Here is a 17,356-nt window from a genome sequence, read left to right as displayed (position 1 = left end):
TCCCCAAATTTTGTTTTCAAACCACCCCAAAATCCCCAAATTTGGGATCAAACCAGCCCAGAACCCCCAAATTTTGGGGTCGAGCCACATCCAAACCACCCCAAAATCCCCAAATTTGGGGTCAAATCACCCCAAAATTTCCCCAAACCCCTCAAATTTGGGTTGAAATTCTGTCCTAAACCACCCAAAATCCCCACATTTGGGATCAAATCCCCCCCAAAACCCCCAAATTTGGAGTCAAACCACCCCAAAACCAACCCAAAACCCCCCAAATTTTGGGGTCAATCCTCCCCAAATCCCTGAACTGCCCCAAACCCCCAAATTTTGGGGTGAAATCCAAAATTCCGGGAGCGTTTCTGGGTTCATCCGAGACTTTTATTGCTCTGGGCGGGGACAGCGAGGGCAGAGAGTGACCAGAGAGTGACCAGAGAGTGACCAGTGACCAATGAGTGACCACTGAGTGACCAATGAGTGACCAGAGAGTGACCAGAGAGTGACCAATGAGTGACCAATGAGTGACCCCTGAGTGACCACTGAGTGACCCTGAGTGACCAATGAGTGACCAGAGAGTGACCATGGAGTGACCACTGAGTGACCACTGAGTGACCCCTGAGTGACCCCTGAGTGACCACAAGGTGACCAATGAGTGACCACGGAGTGACCCCTGTGTGCCCATGGGGTGGTCAGTGATGGGCAGTGAGTGACCATGGAGTGACCACAGGGTGGCCAGAGGGTGGTCAGCGGTCAGCAGGTGGTCAGTGGTCACTGGGGGGTCAGCAGGTGGCCTGAGGGTGGTCAGTGGCCAGAAAGCGGCCAGAAGGTGGCCAGTGGTCAGTGGTTGGTCAGTGAGTGACCACAGGGTGACCAGAGGGTGGTCAGTGGTCAGCAGTCCGAGGGTGGTCAGTGGTCAGAGGGTGGTCAGCAGATGGTCAGTGGCCAGAGAGCAGCCAGAGGGTGGTCAGTGGTCAGAGAGTGACCACAGGGTGGCCACAGGGTGGCCAGAGGTCAGTGGACGGTCAGTGGTCAGCAGGAGGTCAGTGGCCCATGGGTGGTCAGCAGGTGGTCAGTGGCCACTGGATGGTCAGTGGGTGGCCACAGGGTGGTCAGCGGTCCAAGGGTGGTCAGTGGTCACTGGTCTGAGGGTGGTCAGTGGTCACCAGGTGGTCAGTGCTCCGTGGGTGGCCACAGGGTGGTCAGTGGTCAGCAGGTGGCCAGCAGGTGGTCAGTGCTCCATGAGTGGCCAGGGGATGGTCAGCAGGTGGTGGTCAGCAGGAGCCCGAGGGGATGGTCAGCAGTGTCCATGGATGTCCAGGGATGTCCATGGGTGGTCAGCAGGTGTCCAGCAGTGTCCATGGATGTCCACCAGGAAATCCATGGATGTCCAGGGGGTTGGTCAGCAGTGTCCAGGGATGTCCAAGGGGAGTCCATGGATGTCCAGAGGTGTGGTCAGCAGTGTCCAGCAGTGTCCAGGGGTGTCCGGGGGATGGTCAGCAGGTCTCCACAGATGTCCATGGATGTCCAGGGGTGTCCATGGATGTCCAGGGGTGTCCAGGGGTGTGTCCAGGGGTGTCCATGGGTGTCCAGCAGTGTCCAGCGGTGTCCAGGGATGTCCAGCAGGTGCCCAGCAGGTGTCCAAGGGATGTCCCCAGGTGTCCCCAGGGGTGTCCCCAGGTGTCCCCTCAGTAGGCGTGGTTGGACACGAACAGGGACTCGCTGGCCGCCGCCCCCGCGGTGCCACTCGGGGTGTACTTGCCCTGGCACGCCAGGGAGTTGGCCTGGGGACAGCAGGGGACATTGGGGACATCAGGGGACATCGGGGACATTGGGGACATCAGGGGGGTTGGGGACACTGGGGACATCAGGGGACATTGGGGACAGCAGGGGACATCGGGGACAGCAGGTACATCAGGGGGCCTTGGGGACAGTGGGGGTACTGGGGACATTGGGGACAGCGGGGACATCAGGGGACATTGGGTGTGTTGGGGACACTGGGGACATCAGGGGACATTGGGGACATTGGGGACAGCAGGGGACATCGGGGACAGCAGGGACATCAGGGGGCCTTGGGGACAGTGGGGGTACTGGGGACATCAGGGATAGCAGAGACACCGGGGGGGGTCGGGGACATTGGGGACATCAGGGACATTGGGGGGGCTGGGGACAGCGGGGACAGCAGTGACATCAGGAGGGGGTTGGGGACATTGGGGACAGCAGGGACATTGGAGGGGTTGGGGACACTGGGGACATTGGGAACATCGGGGGGATTGGGGACACTGGGGACACCAGAGGGTCTTGGGGACAACAGAGGGCCTTGGGGACATTGGTGGTACTGGGGACATTGGGGACACTCAGGGGGTTGGGGACATTGGGGGTGTTAAGGACATTGGGGGGGTTGGGGACAGTGGGGATCCCCAAGGTGTCCCCAATGCCCTAAAGACCCCAAATGTCCCCAAATGTCCCCATCCTCAGATGTGGCTGTCACCTCTCCGTGCTTGACCCAACTCAAGGAACACCCAACGTCCCTCAATGTCCCCAAGTCCCCGAGGTGTCCCCAATGTCCCCGAGGTGTCCCCAAGACCCCAAATGTCCCCACCTGTCCCTCTGAACCCCCCTCAGATGTGGCTCCCACCTCTCCATGGTCACCCCAACTCAAGGAACACCCAACGTCCCTCAATGTCCCCAAGTCCCCAGTGGTGTCCCCAAGTCCTCGAGGTGTCCCCGATGTCCCCAGGGTGTCCCCAAGACCCCAAATGTCCCCACCTGTCCCTCTGAACCCCCCTCAGATGTGGCTCCCACCTCTCCATGGTCACCCCAACTCAAGGAACACCCAACGTCCCTCAATGTCCCCAAGGTGTCCCCAATGTGTGCCCAAGGTTCTTGAGGTGTCCCCAATGTCCCCAAGGTGTCCCCAAGACCCCAAATGTCCCCACCTCACCCTCCAAACCCCCCTCAGATGTGGCCCTCACCCCTCCATGGTCACCCCAACTCAAGGAACCGCCAACACCCCCAAATCCCCGAGGTGTCCCCAAGGTGTCCCCAAGGTGTCCCCAATGTCCCCAAGTGCCACCTACCAGGGCTCTCTTGACCTGCTCCTCCTGGGCCACCTTGGTGTTGTCCCTGTCCCTGTCCTCGTGTGTCCCCACGGGTCCCTCCCCAACCCTTCTCCTGCCCACCCTGATGTCCCTCAGGTGTCCCCAAGGTGTCCTAAGTGTCCTAAAGACCCCAAATGTCCCCAAATGTCCCCACCTCACCCTCCAAACCCCCCTCAGATGTGGCTGTCACCTCTCCGTGCTTGACCCAACTCAAGGAACACTCAACGTCCCTCAATGTCCCCAAGTCCCCTCAATGTCACCAAGTCCCCGAGGTGTCCCCAATGTCCCCAAGACCCCAAATGTCCCCACCTCACCCTTCAAACCCCCCTCAGATGTGGCTCCCACCCCTCCATGGTCACCCCAACTCAAGGAACACCCAGTGTCCCCAAGATCCCTCAATGTCCCCAAGTCCCCAGTGGTGTCCCAAAGTCCTCGAGGTGTCCCCGATGTCCCCAGGGTGTCCCCAAGACCCCAAATGTCCCCACCTGTCCCTCTGAAACCCCCTCAGATGTGGCTCCCACCTCTCCATGGTCGACCCAACTCAAGGAACACCCAAGACCCCCAAGTCCCCGAGCCCCTGAGGTGTCCCCAAGGTGTCCCCGAGGTGTCCTTGAGGTGTCCCCAATGTCCCCAAGTGCCACCTACCAGGGCTCTCTTGACGTACTCCTCCTGGGCCACCTTGGTGTTGTCCTTCTTGCCCCCCCAGGCCTTGAGGGCCGAGGCCTGCAGGGCGCGCCCGTAGGAGAAGGTCAGAGCCCAGGGCCGCGGCAGGGGACAGCGATTGATGGCATTGAGGTTCAGAGAGGCCTCCTCCTCACTCTGACCCCCCGACAGGAACGTGATCCCTGAGGGGACATCGAGGGGACACTGTGACATCAGTGTGACACTCAGATAGCCCAGATACACCCCAGGGACATGGAATGGCACAGGGACATTGGGGACACAGGGGACAGCGATTGATGGCATTGAGGTTCAGAGAGGCCTCCTCCTCACTCTGACCCCCTGACAGGAACGTGATCCCTGAGGGGACATCGAGGGGACATCAGTGTGACACTCAGATAGTCCAGATACACCCCAGGGACACAGGATTATGGCACAGGGACACAGGGGACACAGGGGACAGCGGTTGATGGCATTGAGGTTCAGAGAGGCCTCCTCCTCACTCTGACCCCCCGACAGGAACGTGATCCCTGAGGGGACATCGAGGGGACATCAGTGTGACACTCAGATAGTCCAGATACACCCCAGGGACACAGGATATGGCACAGGGACATTGGGGACACAGGGGACAGCGGTTGATGGCATTGAGGGACAGAGAGGCTCCTCCTCACTCTGACCCCCCGACAGGAACGTGATCCCTGAGGGGACATCGAGGGGACACTGTGACATCAGCCTGGGGACACTGGGACAGTCAGGGACATGGATATGGCACAGGGACATTGGGGACACAGGGGACAGCGATTGATGGCATTGAGGTTCAGAGAGGCCTCCTCCTCACTCTGACCCCCCGACAGGAACGTGATCCCTGAGGGGACATCGAGGGGACATCACTGTGACATCAGTGTGACATCAGTGTGACACTCAGCTAGCCCAGATACACCCCAGGGACATAGGAATGGCACAGGGACATTGGGGACACAGGGGACAGCGATTGATGGCATTGAGGGACAGAGCGGTCTCCTCCTCACTCTGACCCCCCGACAGGAACGTGATCCCTGAGGGGACATCGAGGGGACACTGTGACATCAGCCTGGGGACAGCCAGATAGCCCAGACACAGCTCAGGGACACTGGGGACAGTGACAATGACACACAGGTGACAGTGACCTGGCCCGCAGGTGGCACTGTCCTGCGCAGGGCGGTGACCATTGCCATGGCACACAGTGACAGTGACACAGTGACAATGACACAGAGGTGACACTGACACAGAGGTGACAATGACACTGATCTGGCACGGTGGGTGGCACCGTCCGTCTCAGTGCGGTGACCGTTGCCATGGCACACAGTGACCATGACAGTGACACACAGGTGACAATGACACTGAGGTGACACAGAGGTGACACTGACCTGGCACGGCGGGTGGCACTGTCCTGCGCAGCGCGGTGACCGTTGCCATGGCACACAGTGACACAGTGACAATGACACACAGGTGACAGACAGGTGACAATGACACACAGGTGACACAGAGGTGACACTGACCTGGCACGGCGGGTGGCACCGTCCTGCGCAGCGCGGTGACCGTTGCCATGGCACACAGTGACACAGAGGTGACAATGACACTGACACAGAGGTGACACTGACCTGGCACGGCGGGTGGCACCGTCCTGCGCAGCGCGGTGACCGTTGCCATGGCGATCTCCTCGGGGCTGTACTTGGTGGCACAGGCGTGTCCCGCTGTCACCATGTTGGGCTTCAGCAGTGTCCCCTCCAGGTACACGTGGTGGTCACTGAGCGCCTTGTACACCGCGGCCAGCACCTGGGGACATTGGGGACATCAGTGGGGACATCATTGGGGACATCAGTGGGGACATCAGTGGGGACATCATTAGTGACGTCATTGGTGTCCCCTCCAGGTACACGTGGTGGTCACTGAGCGCCTTGGACACCGCGGCCAGCACCTGGGGACATCAGTGGGGACATCAGTGACATCACTGGGGACATTGGGGACATCATTGGGGACATCACTGGTGTCCCCTCCAGGTACACGTGGTGGTCACTGAGCGCTTTGTACACGGCTGCCAGCACCTGGGGACATTGGGGACATCATTGGGGACATCATGGGGACATTGGGGACATCAGTGGGGACATCAGTGGGGACTTGGGGACATCATTAGTGACGTCACTGGTGTCCCCTCCAGGTACACGTGGTGGTCACTGAGGCCTTGTACACGGCTGCCAGCACCTGGGGACATCAGTGGGGACACTGGGGACATCACTGGGGACATTGGGGACATCACTGGGGACATTGGGGACACTGAAGGCTTTGGACACGGCTGCCAGCACCTGGGGACATCATTGGGGACATCACTGGGGACATCATGGGGACAGAGCAGGGACATTGGGGACAGCGCTGGGGACACGCCAGGTGCCACCACTCCTTTGTCCAGGTGCCACCAAAGCCACCAGATGTCACCAACCCCCGCCCCACCCGGTGCACACTCTCTTGGTCACCACCCACCACAGGACACCATGAGGTGACATTGGGAACATGCTGGGGACACTTGGGGGTCTCAAAGCCACCCAGGTGCCACCAAACACCCTCCAGATGCCACGCACGCCCTGCCAGGTGCCACATCCTGGGACATCACTGGACATCACTGGGGACATTGGGGACACTGAAGGCTTTGGACACGGCTGCCAGCACCTGGGGACATCATTGGGGACATCACTGGGGACATCATGGGGACAGAGCAGGGACATTGGGGACAGCGCTGGGGACACGCCAGGTGCCACCACTCCTTTGTCCAGGTGCCACCAAAGCCACCAGATGTCACCAAACCCCCCCCCCCCCGGTGCCACCTCTTGGTGTCACCAACCACCACAGGACACCAGGAGGTGACATTGGGACACGCTGGGGACACCTGGAGGGGTCTCAAAGCCACCCAGGTGCCACCAAACCCCCTCCAGATGCCACCACGCCCTGCCCAGGTGCCACCTCCTGGTGTCACCCCGCGCGGCGAGGACTCAGGACCCCTTGGGGACCCTTGGGGACACCTGGGGACCCTTGGGGACAGGGGGTGGCACTGACCTTCTCGGTGACGTACTGGCACGTCTTGAGGTCGTGGTCACCGTCCGGGAGGATCTCGGGCTCCACGATGGGGACAATGCCATTCTGGGGACATTGGGGACATCATTGGGGACAGTGGGGACACATTGGGGACACGATGGGGACAATGCCTCTGGGGACATTGGGACATATGGGGACTCATTGGGACATGGGGACATCATTGGGGACAGTGGGGACACATTGGGGACACGATGGGGACAATGCCATTCTGGGGACATTGGGGACATCATTGGGGACATTGGGGACACGATGGGGACACGATGGGGACAATGCCATTCTGGGGACATTGGGGACATCATTGGGGACAATGCCATTCTGGGGACATTGGGGACATCATTGGGGACAATGCCATTCTGGGGACATTGGGGACATCATTGGGGACATTGGGGACACGATGGGGACACGATGGGGACAATGCCATTCTGGGGACATTGGGGACATCATTGGGGACATTGGGGACACGATGGGGACAATGCCATTCTGGGGACATTGGGGACATCATTGGGGACATTGGGGACACGATGGGGACACGATGGGGACAATGCCATTCTGGGGACAGTGGGGACATCATTGGGGACATCATTGGGGACATGATGGGGACAAATGCCATTCTGGGGACATCGAGGGGGACATTGGGGACATCATTGGGGACAATGCCATTCTGGGGACAGTGGGGACATCATTGGAGACATTGGGGACATCATTGGGGACATTGGGGACACCATGGGGACATCATTGGGGACATTGGGGACACAATGGGGACAATGCCGTTCTGGGGACACTGGGGACATCACTGGGGACATCAGGGACATTGGGGACATCATTGGGGACATTGGGGACACCATGGGGACAATGCCATTCTGGGGACATTGGGGACATCATTGGGGACATCATTGGGGACATTGGGGACATCATTGGGGACATCATTGGGGACATTGGGGACAATGCTGTTCTGGGGACATTGGGGACATCACTGGGGACACTGGGGACATCACTGGGGACATCAGGGACACGATGGAGACATTGGGGACATCATTGGGGACATTGGGGACATCAGGGACACGATGGGGACATTGGGGACATCATTGGGGACATGGGGGACACTGGGGACAATGCCGTTCTGGGGACACCAAGGGGACATGTCAGGACATTGGGGACATGGGGGACACAATGGGGACAATGCCGTTCTGGGGACATTGGGGACACGATGGGGACATTGGGGACATCAGGGACATGTCAGACATTGGGGACATTGGGGACACGATGGGGACAGTGCCGTTCTGGGGACATCAGGGACATCATTGGGGACATGTGAGACACTGGGGACACTGGGGACACGATGGGGACACGGAGGACACAAAGGGGACATGGGGGACACGATGGGGACAGTGCCGTTCTGGGGACATCGAGGGGACATTGGGGACATGTCAGACATTGGGGACATCATTGGGGACAGTGGGGACACGGGGAGGGGACATCGGGGAAGGGACAGGTGGGGACAATAGGAGGGGAGCCACGGGCTCTGAGGTGCCACCAAACCCTCTCTGAGTGTCCCCAAACCCTGTCCAGGTGCCACCAAATCCTCTCCAGACGTCACCAAACCCTCTCTAAGTGCCACCAAACCCCCTTCAGATGTCACCAAACCCCATCTAAGTGCCACCAAACTCCCTCCAGATGTCACCAAACCCTTCCCAGGTGTCACCAAACCTTCTCCAGGTGCCACCAAACCCCTTCTAGATGCCACCAAAGCCCCTCTAAGTGCCACCAAACCCTCTCTAGATGTCACCAAACCCCCTCTAAGTGCCACCAAACCCCCTGAGGTGTCACTAAACCCTCTCCAGATGCCACCAAACCATCCGTAAGTGCCACCAAACCCCCTCCAGGTCTCACCAAACCCTCTCCAGCTGTCACCAAACCCTCTCCAGATGCCACCAAACCCCTTCCAGATGCCACCAACCCGCACCCAGCCACCACCCTTCAATCCCCCCATCCCCAAGCCAGGCTGGGGACACTTGGGGACACCTGGGGACACCATTGGGGCCAGCAGTGCTGACCTGCTGGCAGATGCTGGCGTGGCGTGCCAGCACGTTGGCGTTCTCCATGGGCTTGAGTCACCTCCTGGTGTCCCCAAACCCCCTCTAGGCGCCACCAAACCATCCCTAAGTGCCACCAAACCCTTCCCAGGTGTCACCAAATCTTCTCCAGGTGCCACCAAACCCTCTCCAGGTGCCACCAAACCCTCTCTAAGTGCCACCAAACCCCCTCCAGATGCCACCACACCCCCTGAAGTGTCACTAAACCCTCCCTAAGTGCTACCAAACCATCCGTAAGTGCCACCAAACCCCTTCTAGATGCCACCAAACCCCCTCTAGGTGCCACCAAACCCCTTCCAGATGCCACCAAACCCCCTCTAGATGTCACCAAACCCTCTCTAAGTGCCACCAAACCCCCTCTAGGTGCCACCAAACCCCTTCCAGATGCCACCAAACCATCCATAAGTGCCACCAAACCCCTTCCAGATGCCACCAAACCCCTTCCAGATGCCACCAAACTCCTCCCAAATGCCACCAACCCACACCCAGCCCCCACCCCTCAATGCCCCCATCCCCAAGTCAGGCTGGGGACACTTGGGGACACTTGGGGACAGCTGGGGCCAGCAGTGCTGACCTGCTGGCAGATGCTGGCGTAGCGTGCCAGCACGTTGGCGTTCTCCATGACGGCGAGGCGCGTGGGCGTGTGCGGGGTGATCTTCAGCACACAGCGCCACTTGGCAAAGTCAGCGCCGTCCTTCTTGTACTGGGCACAGCGCTCCATCAGCCCGTCCAGCCCTGGGGACATTGGGGACATTGGGGACATTGGGGACATAGCGCCACTTGGCAAAGTCAGCGCCGTCCTTCTTGTACTGGGCACAGCGCTCCATCAGCCCGTCCAGCCCTGGGGACATTGGGGACATTGGGGACATTGGGGACACTGGGCACTGAGGGAGCTCCATCAGCCCGTCCAGCCCTGGGGACATTGGGGACATTGGGGACACTGGGGACACAGGGCACTGAGGGAGCTCCATCAGCCCTGGGGACATTGGGGACATTGGGGACACAGCACCACTTGGCAAAGTCAGCGCCGTCCTTCTTGTACTGGGCACAGCGCTCCATCAGCCCGTCCAGCCCTGGGGACATTGGGGACACTGGGGACACTGGGGACATTGGGGACACTGGGCACTGAGGGAGCTCCATCAGCCCGTCCAGCCCTGGGGACATTGGGGACACTGGGGACATTGGGGACACTTGGGACACTGGGCACTGAGGGAGCTCTATGGGCCCGTCCAGCCCTGGGGACATTGGGGACATTGGAGATGTTTGGGGCAATGGGGACACTAGGGATGTTGCGGTCATGGAGGACCTGGAGAGTGTTGGGGACACTGGGGACATTTGGGACATTGGGGACATTGGGCACTGAGGGAGCTCCATCAGCCCTGGGGACATTGGGGACATTGGGGACACTGGGAAAAGCAGGGGACGTCAGGGACACTGGGGACATTGGGGACATCAGGAGCGTTGGGGACATTGGGGACATTGCAGTCATGGAGGACCTGGAGAGTGTTGGGGACATTGGGGACACTGGGGACACAGGGGGCAATGGGGGGACAGGGCATTGAGGGGTCTCCATGAGCCTGTCCAGCCCTGGGAACATCAGGGACACTGGGGACACTGGGGACACTGGGGACATTGGGGGGACAGGGGACAATGGGCACTGAGGAGCTCCATAGGCCTGTCCAGCCCTGGGAACACTGGGGACATCACGGGCATTGGGGACATTGGGGACACAGGGCACTGAGGGAGCTCCATGAGCCTGTCCAGCCCTGGGGACATTGGGGACATTGGGGCAATGGGGACATCTGGGGCAATGGGGACATTGGAGGTGTTGGGGACATTGGGGACATTGGGGACATTGGGGGCGTTGGGGACATTGGGGGGATTGGTGACATGGGGGACACTGGGGACACTGGGGGCAATGGGGACATTGGGGATATTGCGGTCATGGAGGACCTGGAAAGTGTTGGGGACATTGGGGACACTGGGCACTGAGGGAGTTCCATGAGCCTGTCCAGCCCTGGGGACATTGGGGACGTTGGAGATGTTTGGGGCAATGGGGACATTGGGGACCTTGTGGTCATGGAGGACCTGGAGAGTGTTGGGGACATTGGGGACATCTAGGACATTCGGGACATTGGGAACACTGGGCACTGAGGAGCTCCATGATCCTGTCCAGCCCTGGGGACACCACTGGGGACATTGAGGACATTGGGGACACTGGGCACTGAGGGAGCTCTATCAGCCCGTCCAGCCCTGGGGACACCACCGGGGACATTGGGGACACTGGGGACACTGGGGACACTGGGAACACTGGGCACTGAGGAGCTCCATGATCCTGTCCAGCCCTGGGGACAGCAGGGGACACTGGGGACAGCAGGGGACACTGGGGACATGGAGGACCTGGAGAGTGCTGGGGACACTGGGAACATTGGAGACACTGAGGACATTGGAGATGTTGGGGACATTGGGGACACTGGGGACACAGGGCACTGAAGGAGCTCCATGAGCCTCTCCAGCCCTGGGGACATTGGGGACATTGGGGATATCGAGGACATTGGGGACACTGTTGCCATGGAGGACCTGGAGAGTGCTGGGGACACTGGGGGATAATGGGGACATTGGGGACTTTAGGGACATTGGGGACATCGAGCACTGCAGGGGTTCCTTGAGGCCACTGAGTCCTGGGGACATCAGGGGACATCAGGGGACATGAAGGACACGGCACCCTGTGGTGGCACAGGCTGGGAGGGTGACACAGGGATGGGGACACCGCGGTGGCATCAGGGATGGGGACACCATGGTGGCATCAGGGACCCAGCTGTGACACAGGGATGGGGACACTGTGGTGGCATCAGGGATGGGGACACCGCGGTGGCATCGGGGACACGGCTGTGACACAGGGAAGGGGACATGGCTGTGACAAAGACACCGTGGTGGCATTGGGGACACAGCAGTGACAGGGACACGGACACAGAGTGGCACTGGGGACATGGTGGTGACAGAGACAGCGACACTGGAGTGGCATTGGGGACACAGCAGTGGCATTGGGGACACGGCTGTGACAGGGACAGGGACACAGAGGTGGCCTTGGGGACAGGGCTGTGACAAGGATGGGGACACAGTGGTGGCATCAGAGTCATGACACTGGCACCAGGGATACGGCGGTGGCAGGGACAGGGACACCACGATGGCCTTGGGGACACGGCTGTGACAGGGACAGAGAGGTGGCATTGGGGACACAGTGGTGGCATTGGGGACACAGCTGTGACAGGGACATGGCTGTGACAGAGACACCATGGTGGCCTTGGGGACATGGTGGTGACAGGGATGGGGACACCATGATGGCATCAGGGACACAGTGGTGGCACTGGGGACACGGCTGTGACAGGGACAGAGAGCTAGCATTGGGGACACAGCTGTGACATTGGGGACATGGTGGTGACAGAGACAGAGACACTGGAGTGGCCTTGGGGACACAGCGGTGGCCTTGGGGACAGGGCTGTGACAGGGACAGGGACACGGCGGTGGCCTTGGGGACACGGCGGTGGCCTTGGGGACAGAGCTGTCACTCACCCTGGGTCGTGGTCTCGCCGTTGGTGCCAGCCAGGGGCACCACGCCCTTGTCCACCTGGGGGACAGTGACACGGTCATGGGGGACAGCAGGGGACACCAGCGTGTCCCCAAATGTCCCCAAAGTGTCCCCAAATGTCCCCACCACACCCTCAGATGTGGCTCCCATCCCTCCATGCTTGACCCAACTCAAGGAACACCCAACACCCCCAAGTCCCCTCAACATCTCCAATGTCCCCAAGGTGTCTCCAGTGTCCCCAAGGTGTCTCCAGTGCCTTAAAGACCCCAAATGTCCCAAACATGTCCCCACCTCACCCTCTGAACCCCCCTCAGATGTGGCTTCCACCATGGCCATGGTCAACCCAACTCAAGGAACACCCAACGTCCCCAAGTCCCCTCAACGTCCCCAATGTCACCAAAGCCCTCAACGCCCCCAAGCCCTGTGAGACCCCGAGGTGTCTCCAATGTCCCCAAGGTGTCCCCAATGTCCCCAAGACTCCAACATGTCCCCACCCCACCCTCTGAACCCCCCTCAGATGTGGCTGTCACCCCTCCATGCTTGACCCAACTCGAGGAACACCCAACACCCCCAAGTCCCCTCAACGTCTCCAATGTCCCCAAGGTCCCCCAAGTCCCCTCAACATCCCCAAGCCCTGTGACACCCCAAGGTGTCCCCGAGGTGTCCCCGTGTCCCACCTTGATGCCCACCAGGGCGCCCTTGTTGCGGATGACCCGTGGGGAAGGGGCGCCCATCGTCAGCCTTGACCCAACCCAAAAACCATCATGTCCCCCTGCCTGCTGTCCCCAAGGTGTCCCCGAGGTGTCCCCAATGTCCCAAAGACCCCAAATGTCCCAAACATGTCCCCACTTCACCCTCTGAACCCCCCTCAGATGTGGCTCCCACCAAGGCCATGGTCAACCCAACTCAAGGAACACCCAACGTCCCCAAGTCCCCTCAATGTCCCCGATGTCCCCAAGGTGTCCCCAATGTCCCCGAGGTGTCCCAAATGTCCCCAAGATGTCCCCAATGTCCTAAAGACCCCAAACATGTCTCCACCCCACTCTCTGAACCCCCCTCAGATGTGGCTCCCACCCCTTCATGGTCAACCCAACTCAAGGAACACCCAACACCCCAAAGTCCCCTCAATGCCTCAATGTCCCCAAGTCCCCTCAACGTCCCCAATGTCCCCGCTGTCCCTGATGTCCCCAAGGTGTCCCCAATGCCCTAAAGACCCCAAACATCTCCACCCCACCCTCTGAACCCCGCTCAATGTGGCTCCCACCTCTCCATGGTCAACCCAACTCAAGGAACACCCAACACCCCTCACACCCCCGAGTCCCTTCAACGTCCCCGATGCCACCAACGTCCCCGACGTCCCCAACGTCCCCGAGGTGTCCCCGTGTCTCACCTTGATGCCCACCAGGGCGCCCTTGTCGCGGATGACCTGCGGGAAGGGGCGCCCATCGTCGGCCTTCTGGTACATGGTCTCGTGGAAGAGGATGACGCCGCCGATGCACGGCTCCACGCGCTTGTCGGCCGTGAACAGCAGCTGCCGGTACCAGCGCCGGTTCTCCTCCGTGTTCTCGGCGCCCACCGAGCTCAGGCGCTTGGCGATGCTGCCTGAGGGGGCACGGACCGGTCAGAACCAGTATGGACCAGTATAAACCAGTATGGACCAGTATAAACCACTACGGACCCAGCAGTATAAACCAGTATGGACCAGTATAACCCACTACGGACCCAGCAGAACCAGTATGGACCAGTATAAACCAGTATGGCTCAGCCGCTTGGCGATGCTGCCTGAGGGGGCACGGACCGGTCAGAACCAGTATGGACCAGTATAAACCAGTATGGACCAGTATAAACCACTACAGGACCAGTATAACCCACTACGGACCCAGCAGAACCAGTATGGACCAGTATAAACCAGTCTGGCTCAGCCACTTGGTGATGCTGCCTGAGGGGGCACGGACCGGTCAGAACCAGTATGGACCAGTATAAACCAGTATGGACCAGTATAACCCACTACGGACCAGTATAACCACTACGGACCAGTATACCCCTACGACCAGCGAACCAGTATGGACCAGTATAACCCACTACGGACCCATCAGAACCAGTATGGACCAGTATAAACCAGTATGGACCAGTATAAACCAGTATGGACCCATCAGAACCAGTATGGACCAGTATAAACCAGTATGGCTCAGCCACTTGGTGATGCTGCCTGAGGGGGCACGGACCGGTCAGAACCAGTATGGACCAGTATGGACCAGTCAGAACTGGTATGGACCAGTTAGAACCAGTATAGACCAGTATAAACCAGTATGCACCAGTACAGACTGGTATAAACAAGTTTGGACTGGTATGGACCAGTATGGACCAGTCTGGCTCAGCCACTTGGCGATGCTGCCTGAGGGGGCATGGACCAGTCAGAACCAGTATGGACCAGTATAAACCAGTATGGACCAGTACAGACTGGTATAAACAAGTATGGATTGGTACGGACCACTATAAACCAGTATGGATCAGTACGGACCAGTATGGACCAGTATGGCTCAGCTGCTTGGCGATGCTGCCTGAGGGGGCACGGACCGGTCAGAACCAGTATGGACCAGTATAAACCAGTATGGACCGGTAAGGACCAGTATGGAGCAGTATGGACCAGTATAACCCACTACGGACCCATCAGAACCAGTATGGACCAGTATAAACCAGTATGGACCGGTACGGACCAGTATGGAGCAGTATGGACCAGTATAACCCACTACGGACCCATCAGAACCAGTATGGACCAGTATAAACCAGTATGGCTCAGCCGTTTGGCAATGCTGCCTGAAGGGGCACAGACCAGTCAGAACCAGTATGGACCAGTTAGAACCGGTATGGACCAGTGTGGACCAGTATGGACCAGTCAGAACCAGTATGGACCAGTATAAACCAGTATGGACCAGTACAGAGCCATTAGAACCAGTACAGACCAGTATAAACCAGTACGAACTGGTATGGAGCCCTCAGAACCAGTACAGGACCAGTATAAACCAGTATGGACCAGTACGGAGCCCTTAGAACCAAACCAGTTGGTTTCCAATAGAAACCAGTACAAACCAGTATGGAGCAGGTGGCGGGGGTGTGTTTGGGGTCACCCCAGTAGTTCCCAGTCACCGTCCCAGTACAAACCAGTATAAACCAGTACAAACCAGCAACCCCAGCCAGGCTCCTGGCATTGCCTCGGTGCTCCCAGTGTAAACCAGTGTCTCCCAGTATAAACCAGTCCCTCCCAGTATAAACCAGTGTCTCCCAGTATAAACCAGTGCAACCCAGTATAAACCAGTGCCTCCCAGTCTGTCCCAGTCCATTCCCAGTATAACCCAGTCCATTCCCAGTCTGTCCCAGCCCATTCCCAGTCTGTCCCAGCCCATTCCCAGTATAACCCAGTCCCTCCCAGTCTGTCCCAGTCCATTCCCAGTATAACCCAGTCCATTCCCAGTCTGTCCCAGTCCATTCCCAGTCTGTCCCAGCCCATTCCCAGTATAACCCAGTCTGTCCCAGTATAACCCAGTCTGTCCCAGTCCATCCCAGCCCATTCCCAGTATAACCCAGTCCATTCCCAGTCTGTCCCAGCCCATTCCCAGTCTGTCCCAGCCCATTCCCAGTATAACCCAGTCTGTCCCAGTATAACCCAGTCTGTCCCAGTCCATCCCAGCCCATTCCCAGTATAACCCAGTCCATTCCCAGTCTGTCCCAGTCCATTCCCAGTCTGTCCCAGTCCATTCCCAGTATAACCCAGTCTGTCCCAGCCCATTCCCAGTCTGTCCCAGTCCATTCCCAGTATATCCCAGTATATCCCAGTCCGTACCAGTGGACTCATCAGCAGCCAGGATGCCCTTGCCGGGTGCCACGATGCGCTGGGCGATGGCCCCCAGTCTGTCCCAGTCTGTCCCAGCCCATTCCCAGTCTGTCCCAGCCCATTCCCAGTATAACCCAGTCCCTCCCAGTCTGTCCCAGTCCATCCCAGTCCATTCCCAGTCTGTCCCAGCCCATTCCCAGTCTGTCCCAGCCCATTCCCAGTACAACCCAGTCCCTCCCAGTCTGTCCCAGTCCCTCCCAGTCCATTCCCAGTATATCCCAGTATATCCCAGTCCGTACCAGTGGACTCATCGGCAGCCAGGATGCCCTTGCCGGGTGCCACGATGCGCTGGGCGATGGCCGCCAGCTCCTGCTTCTGCTCGGGGGTCAGCGCGGGCACGGGGGGTGACATCCTGGCGGTGGCACTGAGGGGACAGTGGTGACGTCAGAGGGGTGGCTGTGACGTCATCGGCCGCACCTGTGCTGGGGGAGGGGCAGGGAGATGGCCACACCCCCGGGGGGTACCCGGAAAGGGAGAGAGGGGCACTGGGAGGGACTGGGATTGAACTGGGAGGGACTGGGAGTGAATTGGGGGTACTGGGATTGAACTGGGGGGGTACTGGGAGCACTGGGAGGGACTGAGGGAGTACTGGAAGAGACTGGGATTGAACTGGGAGGGAATCTGGGCTACTGGGAAGACACTGGGAGTGAACTGGGAATGAACTGGGAACAGATTTTGAGAGAGTGGGAGGGACTGGGAAAGGTCAGAGAGCACTGGGAAGGGACTGGGGGGTACTGGGAGGGACTGGGGGGTACTGGGAAGGGACTGGGGGTACTGGGAGGGACTGGGGGGTACTGGGAGTGAACCGGGATGGCACTGGGAATGAACTGGGAGGGGACTGGGAGTAACTGGGAAAGGTCAGAGAGCACTGGGAAGGGACTGGGGGGTACTGGGAAGGGACTGG

At 59.3% G+C, this 17,356-nt stretch overlaps 1 protein-coding gene across 2 annotated transcripts; it reads right to left on the bottom strand.

The window, feature by feature from the left end:
* Positions 1–353: 353 nt before the first annotated feature.
* ALDOA (aldolase, fructose-bisphosphate A) lies at positions 354–16,848 on the bottom strand. Of its 2 annotated transcripts, XM_050984514.1 has the most exons (8): positions 16,692–16,846; positions 13,951–14,162; positions 12,545–12,599; positions 9,546–9,706; positions 6,840–6,923; positions 5,393–5,567; positions 3,738–3,937; positions 354–1,775 (listed from the first exon to the last, which is right to left on the bottom strand). In XM_050984514.1, the coding sequence occupies exons 1-8, from the start codon at positions 16,801–16,803 to the stop codon at positions 1,680–1,682; spliced, it is 1,095 nt and encodes a 364-aa protein (XP_050840471.1). In that variant the 5' UTR covers positions 16,804–16,846; the 3' UTR covers positions 354–1,679. The 2 variants fall into 2 exon arrangements, with proteins under 2 accessions (XP_050840471.1, XP_050840472.1); XM_050984515.1 differs by lacking the exons at positions 354–1,775; positions 3,738–3,937 and adding an exon at positions 4,461–4,617 and having other exon boundaries at positions 16,692–16,848.
* Positions 16,849–17,356: the final 508 nt, after the last annotated feature.

Source organism: Serinus canaria, chromosome 25, assembly GCF_022539315.1.
Source record: "Serinus canaria isolate serCan28SL12 chromosome 25, serCan2020, whole genome shotgun sequence".
In the NCBI taxonomy this organism is placed as follows: domain Eukaryota; kingdom Metazoa; phylum Chordata; class Aves; order Passeriformes; family Fringillidae; genus Serinus; species Serinus canaria.
Note: the sequence above shows the minus strand (reverse complement) of the source record. Positions and strands in the feature narration are given on the sequence as shown.

Excerpts from the sequence above, each read along its gene's own strand:
- ALDOA (XM_050984514.1), bottom strand. The coding sequence starts at position 16,803 with ATGTCACCCCCCGTGCCCGCGCTGACCCCCGAGCAGAAGCAGGAGCTG. Across the intron at positions 5,568-6,839 it reads GCCAGTACGTCACCGAGAAG|GTGCTGGCCGCGGTGTACAA; the intron begins GTCAGTGCCACC and ends CAATGTCCCCAG. Across the intron at positions 3,938-5,392 it reads GGTGCCACCCGCCGTGCCAG|GGATCACGTTCCTGTCGGGG; the intron begins GTCAGTGTCACC and ends ATGTCCCCTCAG.